Source organism: Muntiacus reevesi, chromosome 7 (assembly GCF_963930625.1).
Source record: "Muntiacus reevesi chromosome 7, mMunRee1.1, whole genome shotgun sequence".
NCBI classification, from domain to species: domain Eukaryota; kingdom Metazoa; phylum Chordata; class Mammalia; order Artiodactyla; family Cervidae; genus Muntiacus; species Muntiacus reevesi.
The window spans coordinates 26,360,789-26,373,331 of NC_089255.1; the positions used below are offsets into that span (position 1 = coordinate 26,360,789).

At 37.1% G+C, this 12,543-nt stretch overlaps 1 protein-coding gene across 1 annotated transcript; it reads left to right on the plus strand.

The window, feature by feature from the left end:
• Window positions 1-11,192: 11,192 nt before the first annotated feature.
• Window positions 11,193-12,146, plus strand: LOC136172313 (olfactory receptor 4K2). The gene has a single exon (XM_065941576.1). It carries the CDS (start codon window positions 11,193-11,195, stop codon window positions 12,144-12,146), a length of 954 nt encoding a protein of 317 aa, XP_065797648.1.
• The last annotated feature ends 397 nt before the right edge of the window (window positions 12,147-12,543 follow it).

The window sequence follows — 12,543 nt, forward strand, 5'->3', positions numbered from 1 at the left end:
TTTTAAAAAGTAGAGCAATGGGAGAAGATGAGTTCTAGAGTGCAGAGAAACCATGCTATAAAGATGCCATAAATAAAACAATTTGATATAGATGAATTAATATAAAAACAGTTAAAAAATAAAATTAAAAATCAAAGAATAGGCTTAATTGCACATGGAAATAAAGTATATAAAAAATGAATTTCTAAAATGAAGTGAAATGAAGTCGCTCAGTCGTGTCTGACTCTTTGTGACCCCATGGACAGTAGCTACCAGGGTCCTTGATCCATAGGATTTTCCAGGCAAGAATACTGGAGTGGGCTGCCATTTCCTTCTCCAGGGGATCTTCCCAACCCAGGGAGTAGGGGACAATTAGTGCTTTTTAACAAGTGATTTTGAGATAGCTGGATAGCCACCTGGAAAAGAACTGCATTAATTCCACATACCTTACCTACCTACACATATTTACCTCATACCTTACTTACCTACACATATTTACCAGTAAAATCTGATTTTCTTTTTATATCTAGGGGAGGAAATCATTCCCAACTACAACTCAAAATTCATTAATAATAAGGGAAAATTGAATATTTTGATTACATACGTTTTCATGGCAGAAATGCTAAAAGCATAGCTGACACAAATGAATACTTAGAGAAAAAAATCTAACCTTTTAAGGATGAAGCAATGATAAATTAATACACAAAGAGCTAATAAGTGAGTAAAAGACCAGCAACTATGCAGAGAAATGGAAAAAGATGTGCAAATACGTTGTTGTTGTTCAGTCGCTAAGTTGTTTCCGACTCTTTGTGACCCTTGGACTGCAGTGCACCAGGCTTCCCTGTGCTTCACTATCTCCCAGAGTTTGCTCAGAGTTATGTCCATTGAGCCAGTGATGCCATCCAACCATCTCATCCTCTGTTGCCCCCTTCTCCTCCTACCTTCAATCTTTCTCAGCATCAGGGTTTTTCTAATGAGTTGGCTCTTTGCATCAGGTGGGTAAAGTAATGTAGCTTCAGCATCAGTCCTTCCAATGAATATTCAGGCCTGATTTTCTTTAGGGTTGACTGTTTTGATCTCCTTGCTGTCTAAGGGACTCTCAAGAGTCTTCTCCAACACCACAGTTTGAAAGCATCAGTTCTTCAGCTCTCAGCCTTCTTTATGGTCCAACACTCACATCTGTACATTACTACTGGAAAAACCATAATTTTGACTATATGGACATTTGTCAGATGTCTCTGGTTTTTAAAACATTGCATAGGTTTGTCATAGCTTTTCTTCCAAGGAGCAAGCGTCTTTTAATTTCATGGCTGCAGTCACTGTCTGCACTGATTTTGGAGCCAAAGAAAATAAAGTCTGTCACTGTTTCCATTGTTTCCCCAACTATTTGCCATTAAGTGATGGGACTGGATGCCATGATCTTAGTTTTTTTGAATGTTGGGTTTTAAGTCAGCCTTTTACTCTCCTCTTTCACCAAGAGGCTCTTTAGTTCCTCTTCACTTTCTGCTGTAAGGGTGGTGTCATCTGAATATCTGAGGTATTATATTTCTTCTGGAAATCTTGGTTCCAGCTTGGCATTTTGCATGATGCAAATAGGAACAAGCTATATAAAAAATGTTCAAACTTTAATAAGAAAATGTATTAGGGAATTCCCTAGTGGGTCAGTGGTTAGGACTTGGTGCTTTCACTGTAGTGGGCCCAGAGTTTGATCCCTGGTTGGGGAACTAAGATGACATAAGCTTCATGGTACAGCCAAAAAAATAAGCTGTTAAATTACATTGAGATACTGTTTATCAACTATCGTATGCAAGATAATTTATATCATATAAAAATCTGACAGGTTGGAAAACTACTATAGTTTGAACTTCTTTACACAGGAACTATATCCCAGTACAGTGGAATGAAAACTGGAACCCTGCTAACTCACACAGGTCTCTGGACCTCACACAACCCTGTAACCAAATTTTATTGCTCAAAGCAATTTCCAAGATCCATGGGGTTGGGAAAATGTTCAGTTTCTCTTTGAAGAAGATGTAATATATTCTGGTTGTGATTTCCAATCTATCTCTGTTCACTCTCTGGATACAATTATTTACAGTCTTCCTGCATGGAAAATATGTGCACTAAATTTCAAGATTCCCAAATTCTCAATTATTTGACTAGAAGTCCAGGGTCTTTTCTTCTGCACCAGCTCCACATATATATGTGTATGCATGTGTGGGTGGTTCCTTGGGCGCAGATCTTCTTCATATGAATCAAAAGACATCATCTGTTCTACTCTCCACACACCCAACGTACAGTGATGAGACTCTGATCAGTTAATTATTACAGATACACCAATTAGAAAAGAAGAGAAAGAAAAGGCACATCATGTGACTTGGCCCATGGCTATTCTAAAATACTTCTGGGGTATTTTCCCTGGGTCAGGGAATGCTCTTTGACGATGGTTAGGTTCATTATCATTCCAGATGTTTCTTCTGTTCCTTTCTCTCTTTCTCCTCCTGAAATTCTCACCACACATACGTTATACTTTTTGTAGCAGTCCCACAGACTTTGAATATTCTCTCTCTTTTCTCTTTTCAGACTTTGTTCTCTTTGCTTTTCAATTTTGAAGGTTTCTGTTAATATTTGAGGTATCTTCAAGTTAACATATTCTTTCTTCAGCCACATCCAGGGTACCAATGAGCCCAGCAGAGGCATTCTTCATTTCTGTTTCAGTGTTTTGGATCTATTGCATTATCATTTCGGTGCTTTGTTAGGATTTCCATCTCTTTGCTTACATTGTCCATCTGTTCTTGCATGTTGTCTACTTTATCCATTAGCACATCCATAACATTTGTTTTTTTTTTTCCATTTATTTTTATTACTTGGAAGCTAATTACTTTACAATATTGTAGTGGTTTTTGTCATACATTGACATGAATCAGCCATGGATTTACATGTATTCCCCATCCCGATCCCCCCTCCCACCTCCCTCTCTACCCGATCCCTCTGGGTTTTCCCAGTGCACCAGGCCCTAGCGCTTGTCTCATGCATCCAACCTGGGCTGGTGATCTGTTTCACCCTTGATAATATACATGTTTCGATGCTGATCTCTCGCAACATCCCACCCTCTCCTTCTCCCACAGAGTCCAAAAGTCTGTTCTATACATCTGTGTCTCTTTTTCTGTTTTGCATATAGGATTATCATTACCATCTTTCTAAATTCCATATATATGTGTTAGTATACTGTAATGGTCTTTATCTTTCTGGCTTACTTCGCTCTGTATAATGGGCTCCAGTTTCATCCATCCCATTAGAATTGATTCAAATGAATTCTTTTTAATGGCTGAGTAATATTCCATGGTGTCTATGTACCACAGCTTCCTTATCCATTTGTCTGCGGATGGGCATCTAGGTTGCTTCCATGTCCTGGCTATTATAAACAGTGCTGCGATGAACACTGGGGTGCATGTGTCTCTTTCAGATCTGGTTTCCTCAGTGTGTATGCCCAGAAGTGGGATTACTGGGTCATATGGCAACCCTCTTACACTGTTGGTGGGAATGCAAACTAGTACAGCCACTATGGAGAACAGTGTGGAGAGTTCTTAAAAAAACTGGAAATAGAACTGCCATACATTTGTTCTAAATTCCCAGTCTGGTAATTCCAATATTCCCAATGTATGGAATTCTGATTCCATACATTCTGATGGTTCTAATGCTTACTCTGCTTCTTCAAACTGTGGGTTTTTCTTTCTTTCTTTTTTTTTTTGTTTTGTTTTGTTTTGATTTTGGTATGCCTTGTAATTTTTTGTTGTTGTTGTTGTTGGTCAAACCTGGGTAAAAGGAGCTACCATAAACTGGCCTTAAATAATGTGGTAGTGAAATGCAGGGGTGAGGGGAAGCTTTCTATAGACCCATGATTAGGTCTCAGAGTTTCAGTAAGCCTGTACTTCTGGGTGAACTTCATGTGTTTCACTTCTTTTTTCTTTCCTACTTGCTTGGGTGGGATAGAATGTCTAGAGTGAGCTAGAGTTGGGATTTTCCTTTCTCCCATATGGAAGGCCAAAGCTGACTGGAGATGGGATATTCCCCATCTTCTAGGTCAGCTGGACTCTAATAATATCCTATCAGGTTAGGTTCTGTTAAATGGTTTCTCCTAGGGCAGACATTGTTAATGTGTGTATGTGTGCTCTGACATATTTCAAAATGGTTCTTTTCCCTCTCCCTCTCTGTTGGAAGTTGGAGAGGATTTTTTCTCTGATATACTGTAAGAATCTAGTCTAACTCTTGGAGATAAATAATATAAAATTTTGTTCATATGACCAGGTTCTCTAGTTTTTAACACTCAAAGTTGTCCATACTGAGCCTCCACAATTAGTCAATTACAGTTCAAATTTTCCCACCCTATACTGGTTCCCTGGGCATTTCTAGCTAAGGTCTTTGCTCCTACATTTCCTGCATTTCTCTCCAATATTGGAGGCAGAGATGTGCCTGTGTCCCACCTCTCTTAAATATGCTAGAAGAGTTGTTTTTTCAGTCTGTTCATCTCCAATATACATTACGTTATACACACACACTCACATACTTACATATTTGACCCTTGAACAACAGGTTTGAACTGTATAAGTCCATTTATATGTCGATTTTTTTCAGTAGTAAATATGAGAACACTACATGATTCAAGGCTGGTTTAATCCGTGGATGTGGAATGGTGGACACAGAGGGCTTACTATCAAGTTACACACAAATTTTTGACTTCTTACTCATAACCCCCATGTTGTTCAAGGATCAACTGTAGTTTCAAGAGTAAGACATGTGGCTTCTTGCAATGTTTTCAAGGTTCATTCAAGTTGTAGCATGGATCACTATTTTATACCTCATTCCATTTCATGGCCAAATAATATTCCATTAGATGGCTATCCAACATTTAGTTTATTCATTAATCAGTTTATAGATGTTTCCACATTTTGGCTGTTGTGAATAATGCTACATTTATGTAGTACTACAAATATTTATGTACAAGTTTTTGACACAAAAGGCTGCATATTATATTATTTCATTTGTATGAAATGTCAGGAGTAGACAAATGCATACAGAAAACAGATTATTGATTGTAAAGGCTTGGGGAAAGGAGATTTGGGAGTGTTTGCTCGATAAATACAGGCTTTCCTTTTGGATAAAATGTTCTGGAACATGAAAGGGGATAGTGGCAGTCATTGACAAAAAAATGTTCTGGAACTAGATGGTGGTGATAGTTGCAAAATACTCAGAATATACTAAATATCACTAAAGATAAATTTTATATTATGTGTATTTAACTGCAAACAAAATTAGTAAGAAGTGAAAAATATCCAAAAACATATAAAGAAGGAAATGCATAAACTCCTTCTTTATTCTCAATCCCTGATGTAGCCAGCGTTAGTCTACTCTGTTATTATTTGATTTTTGCAAAATTAAGATCATATAATACACATGACACAAGTTTGCTTTTCATTTGATGTTTTATTGTAGACACTTTAGTGTATTCAAATTCAAGTATTTCTTTTCATGACAGCTGTATTTTTTAATGTAAGAGTATTCTGTAACTTATATAATTCCTTTCCTAATAGGTAATCAGATTTTTTTCCCTTATTTTTCCCACTGCTTACTCTGCTAAAATAAATATTATTTTCATAGTTTAAAGGATCACTGCTTTTATTTCCATGAATTGATTCTCAAAAGAAAGATTTATGAGTCAAATGACATTGAAGAAATGTATACTTTAATTTTAGAAGTTATTGCCAAGATATTGGGTTTGTTTGATTTTAGCACTGCAGTTTATACATTCATCAATGATATGCATGTGTGCTAAGTTGCTTCAGCCATATCTGACTCTTTGTTATACTATGGACGATAGCCTGCCAGAATCCTCTGTCCATGGGGATTCTCCAGGCAAGAATACTGAAGTGGGTTGCCATGCCCTCCTTCAGGGGATCTTCCCCACCCAGATATCAAACCCTCATCTCTTATGTCTTCTGTATTGGCAGGTAGGTTCTTTAACACTAGCACCACCTGGGAAGCCCCATCCATGATACAAAATATCCCTAAATATTCTTCAAAATTTTGATCAATTTGATGAGCAAAAATGGCATTGATTTTTATTTTAATATGCAGTTCCCTGGCCATTAATGAGGTTAAATATTTCTCATATGTTTATTTGTTGTTAGGTGTAATTTATTCTAGGAATTACTTATTAAGGTTTTTTTTTTTTTTTTTTTGGCCACTTTTTTCCCTATTGAAATTTTTTATTATTAATTTACTGGAGATATTTCAAAATACTTTTTGCATAAGGTTACAGACAAGGATTGAAGTTATTTATTTACTTTCCATATAGATGTGCATTCATGCTTAGTTTCTTCAGTCATGTCCGACTCTTTGCAACCTTATAGACTGAAGCCCACCAGGCTCCTCTGTCCATGAGATTCTCTAGGCAAGAATGCTGGAGTGGGTTGCCATGTCCTGCTCCAGGGGATCTTCCCGACCCAAGGATCCAACCTGATCTCCTGTGTCTCTTGCATTGCAGTCAGGTCCTCTACCACTGAACCACTGGAACAAAGAACAATTGTTAGACAGTCTTTTGTTAAAAGGGCTCTTCTTTCCTATCAAATTATTTTGGTACCTTGTTTGAAAATCAGTTATCATATATGTGAAGTTTTTCTGGACTTTCCATTCTGTTCCATGAATCTATTTTTTAGGCAAACACAATACTCTAATGATTACTATAGCTTTATAATAAGTGTTGAAAACAGATTTTGTGACCCTAACAAATTTGTTCTGTTCACATTGCTTCAGTGATCTTAGGTTATTTGAAATTTCATATTAATTTTAAAATCAATTTAGGCCTGCTGGGATAATGATTAGCATGATGTTAAATGTATACAACAATTAGGAGATAACGAACTTGTTCACAGAATTGTGTCTGTTTATCTCTGAGCACAGTCTGGTTCCCATCATCTCTTCATCCTTGGACCCAGGAAGATGGATAAAGAGCAATGGGGGAGTTATGCATTGAATCTTAAAGCTTCTGCTCAAATGTGGCACATGTGGCACATAACTTCTGCCCAAATTATGTTGAATAAATAAGTCATGTTTCCAAGGCTTTGGTAAAAAACAAAACAAAATGGGAATTATGCTCTTCTTACAGCAATGGAGGGTCTCTGAAGAGATAAACTAAGTAGAATTATTTAATTTAATAATTTCCTGCCTTCAAATTCTCTCTTCTCAAATCATCTGTGTAAATCCTTACAAAATACTGATTTCAAGTCACCATAACTCTGCCTATAGTCTTACAATGAGCCTTTATCATCTTTTACATCAAATCATATTTGAGAGTGGCATTCTTATTCTTCTAAACTGCTAACTGAATATCTTGTTCCTGCAAATAAGTTCCACTATTTCATTTCCCACATACTTTTTTCCCTTACCAAACAAAATTTTAGTTTTCATTATAAGTCAAGTTCATGATATTTCTTCTGTAAGAACATATTCTTGATTGATTAAGCACACCACAATTTTTCCCTTATCTAAAATCCAGTGCACTCTTTATCACTAAGAATTGGTTGAAAACTTGATATATTTGACTGCACTCTTTCACAAATTGTTTTATTTATGAATGTTCAGTAACTCCAAAAAATTATGCATTACTTAAAGCAGAAATAAATGTTCCTGGATTTTATTCTCACATGGCCTCTAGAACAAGGTTAGATAATCAAGAGTGCTCATTAAAATTTGTTAGCATCTCCTTCTATCTTCTAAATGTTGGCTTTTCCAACTTCCAACCCCTGAATCTCTCAGGTCAAGGTGAAAACAATCATTGTACATTCCCATGAGAAAATTAATATATCTTCCTGTTGTGAACTAAATCATACCACTTTTGTTGTTCAAAAGATCCCATTGAAATATGATTTCTTGGTCAATTCCCAAGTCCCTACAACATCCATTTTATCTACAGCTGCTACACAGCTAATGATTCACCTAGGTCATTTATTTATATTTAAAACTAACTCCTCTACATTCTCTGTCAGAGCCTACTCAACACTGTGTATACTATAAAGCCCTGATTCTGCTAGAGATCTGGTAAGCAAAAGTGCTCTTTTCTTTTTGTGTGTGTGTCTTTCCTACTTCCACCTTCTACTTCTGGAGGATTAGATCATTAAAACAGTTTGCATATGTTGGCATATATGAAGGAAGAATTCAAACAGAAGTGGGACTAAGCCTTAAGGCTTATTCCCATAGAAGTGATATGACATATCCTGTAGAAGACAAGGTAAAATTTTAAGTCATGTAATCATGTAATCACAAGTATTTGTAGGAGGAACATACTCCTATTTAAGGAAAAAAAGAAATAGAGGAGCAGTTAAATGCCTTTCTTTGGGGTAGTGGCTATATTGCAATATACTTGATACTCAGTCTTGTTCAGTTCAGTTCAGTTCAGTCACTCTTTGTGACCCCATAGGTTGCAGCATGTCAGACTTCCCTGTTCATCACCACCCTGGAGTTTGCTCAAACTCATGTCCACCGAGATGGTGATGCCATCCAACCATCTCATCCTCTGTTGTCCCTTTCTCCTCCTGCCTTCAATCTTTCTCAGCATCAGAGTCTTTTCAAATGAGTCAGTTCTTCGCCTCAGGTGGCCAAAGTATTAGAGTTTCAGCTGCATCAGTCCTTCCAATGAATATTCAGGCCTGATTTCCTTTAGGATGGACTGGTGTTGGATCTCCTTGCAGTCCAAGGGACTCTCAAGGGTCTTCTCCAATACCACAGTTCAAAAGCATCAGTTCTTTGGTGCTCAGCTATCTTTATAGTCCAACCCTCACATCCATACATGACTACTGGAAAAACCATAGCCTTGACTAGATGGACTTTTGTTGGCAAAGTAATGTCTCTGCTTTTTAATATACTGTCTAGGTTGGTCATAACTTTTCTTCCAAGGAGTAAGCATCTTTTAATTTTATGACTGCAGTCACCATCTGCAGTGATTTTGGAGCTCCCCAAAATAAAGTCTGTCACTGTTTCCACTGTTTCCCCATCTATTTCCCATGAAGTGATTGGACTAGATGTCATGATCTTAGTTTTCTGAATGTTGAGCTTTAAGCCAACATTTCACTTTCATCAAGAGGCTCTTTAGTTCTTCCTCTCTTTCTGCCATAAGGGTTGTGTCATCTCCATATCTGAAGTTATTGATGTTTCTTCTAACAATCTTGATTCCAGCTTGTGCTTCATCCAGTCCAGCATTTCTCATGATGTACTCTGCATATAAGTTAAATAAGCAGGATGACAATATACAGCCTCTGTGTACTTCTTTCCCTATTTGGAACCAGTCTGTTGTTCCATGTCCAGTTCTAACTGTTGCTTCCTGATCTGCATACAGGTTTCTCAAGAGGCAGGTCAGGTGGTCTGGTATGCCCATCTTTTTCAGAATTTTCCACAGTTTATTGTGATCCACACAGTCAAAGGCTTTGGCGTAGTCAATAAAGCATAAGGAGATGTTTTTCTGGAACTCTGTTGCTTTTTCATGATCTAGCGAATGTTGGCAATTTGACCTCTGATTCCTCTGCCTTTTGTAAATTCAGCTTGAACATCTGGAAGTTTGTGGTTCACATACTATTGAATCCTGGTTTGGAGAATTTTGAGCATTACTTTACTATTGTGTGAGATGAGTGCAATTGTGCGGTAGTTTGAGCATTCTTTGGCATTGCCTTTCTTTGGGACTGGAATAAAAACTGACCTTTTCCAGTCCTGTGGCCACTGCTGAGTTTTCCAATTTGCTGGCATATTGAGTGCAGCATTTTCAAAGCATCATCTTCTAGGTTTTGAAATAGCTCAATTGGAATTCCATCACCTCTACTAGCTTTGTTCATAGAATGCTTCCTAAGGCTCACTTCACTTTGCATTCCAGGCTGTCTGGCTCTAGGCGAGTCATAATACTATCATGATTATCTGGGTCATGAAGATCTTTTTTTGTATAGTTCATTTGTGTATTCTTGCCACATCTTCTTAATAACTTCTGCTTCTGTTAGGTCCATACTATTTCTGTTCTTTATTGTGCCCATCTTTGCATGGAATGTTCCCTCAATATCTCTAGTTTTCTTGACGAGATCTCTAGTCTTTCCCATTCTATTGTTTTCCTCTGTTTCTTTGCACTGATCACTGAGGAAGGCTTTCTTATCTCTCCTTGCTATTCTTTGGAACTCTGCATTCAAATGGGTATATCTTTCCTTTTCTCCTTTGCCTTTTGCTTCTCTTCTTTTCACAGCTATTTGTAAAGCTTCCTCAGACAACCATTTTGCCTTTTGCATTTCTTTTTCTTGGGGATGGTCTTGATCACTACCTTCTGTACAATGTCATGAATCTCCACCCATAATTCTTCAGGCACTCTATCAGATCTAATCCCTTGAATCTATTTCTCACTTCCACTGTATAATCATAAGGGATTTGATTTAGGTCATACCTGAATGGTCTAGTGGTTTTCCCTACTTTCTTCAGTTTAAGTCTGAGTTTGGCAATAAGTAGTTCATGATTCGAGTGACAGTCAGCTCTCAGTCTTGTTTTTTGCTGACTTTATAAAACTTCTTAGTTTGGGTAAATATCAACAAAACTAATTTTCTCTGTGTTTTTGGTAGGTCTCAATCAGATGAATTTTATCCTTAAATATGTTAATAATTCTCTATATATTTATGAGTTTTGCAACTGTCAACTTAAGTCTGTCCATAATGTTGCTTAAGAGCCCATGTCACTTACATGCGATATAATTTTTAATGTTCTTTCACGATGAATAACCTTATGGAAATCCATACTTTCAGTATGGATAAGTTTCTAAATGACTAAACCTGTGTGTGTGTATGTGTGTGTGTGCATTTAACACACAGTCAGGCCAGAGTAAGTGCTTCCTTAATGTGAGTTCTTATCTTTAAAATTACACAGGCTAATCTCATTTGGATTTCCACTAGCACTAGGAAGGAAAGTGCTATTTTCAACATCTATGCCTTAAGTGGTGTTTCACCACAATCCCTAATATCCTACCTTTCAAATCAATATAGCCAGTGAAAGTGGCTAAAGATAAGTTTTCCTAGAGGAAACAAAGTCTATGAAAATGAATCTGGGAAATAGAGCCTTCACTTCAATAGAATCATATTTTCTCTTGAATTTTTTTCTTTTTCTTTGATGCAGATTTCCAACTATCAGTTAGGACGATGGATGTGGTGAACGAGTCTACAGTTTCTGATTTTGTTTTGCTAGGACTCTCTAAATCCTGGAAACTACAGACATTTTTCTTTGTGGTGTTTTCACTGTTTTATGTGGCAACAATGGTGGGTAATAGCCTCATAGTCATCACAGTGATAGCTGACTCTCATCTGCACTTCCCCATGTACTTCCTGCTCACCAACCTTTCCATTATTGATATGTCTCTTGCTTCCTTTGCAACCCCTAAGATGATCACAGACTACCTCAGTGGACACAAAACCATCTCCTTTGGTGGTTGCATCACCCAGATATTTTTTCTACACCTTTTTACTGGCACTGAGATTATTTTACTAATGGCTATGTCTTTTGATAGGTATATTGCAATATGCAAGCCTCTCCACTATGCTTCAATCATAAGTCCCCAGATGTGTGTTGCCCTTGTGGTGGTCTCCTGGGTTGTAGGAGTCATGCATTCCATGAGCCAGGTCATATTTGCTCTCACATTGCCATTCTGTGGTCCCAATGAGGTAGATAGCTTTTTCTGTGACCTTCCTGTGGTGTTCCAACTAGCATGTGTAAATACTTATGCCCTGGGCCTCTTTATGATCTCAACCAGTGGCATCATTGCCTTGTCCTGCTTTATTCTTCTATTCAGTTCCTATGTTATTGTCTTGGTAACTGTCAGAAATCATGCTTCAAAAGGAACATCTAAGCTTCTTTCTACCTGCACAGCTCATTTCGTTGTTGTCTTCATGTTCTTTGGCCCCTGTATCTTCATCTATATGTGGCCACTAAGCAGTTTTCTGATAGAAAAGATTCTATCTGTATTTTATACCATCTTTACTCCCATTCTGAACCCAGTCATCTATACTTTGAGAAACCAGGAAGTGAAAACAGCCATGAGGAAACTGAAGAATAAGCTTCTAAATTCTAACAAGGCAACTCCATTGCATTGTTTTTAGTTTTAACATCTAGTTTTATTCCTGGGTATTAATTGCCACATTTTTTGTGCACACAGCACATGTTAGGCTTTTATTTCTCAAGTTATCATCAACTTGAAATTGCCAAAATTTGTGAAATCACAAGTTCATGTTAAAACTATCCTCATACATGTACTTTAAATACATTTTAAATTTCAGAAAAGCAAGCTGACAGAAGCAAATTTTTCCAGAAGCAAAGAATATCTATAAAAATGTGAAGAGTGATTGTTTCAGTTAGGAAATTCAATATTAGCATTCTATTCATTGAAAAAGAGGAATAGAAAAGGAGAAGAAGTATTGATCAAAGGTTAACTAGAAGATAATGACATTTACATACAACTAACAACTGAGCTACTCAGAGAACTCTGATGTATGACAA

Coding starts and splice junctions, on each gene's coding strand:
- LOC136172313 (XM_065941576.1), top strand. CDS start 11,193: ATGGATGTGGTGAACGAGTCTACAGTTTCTGATTTTGTTTTGCTAGGA.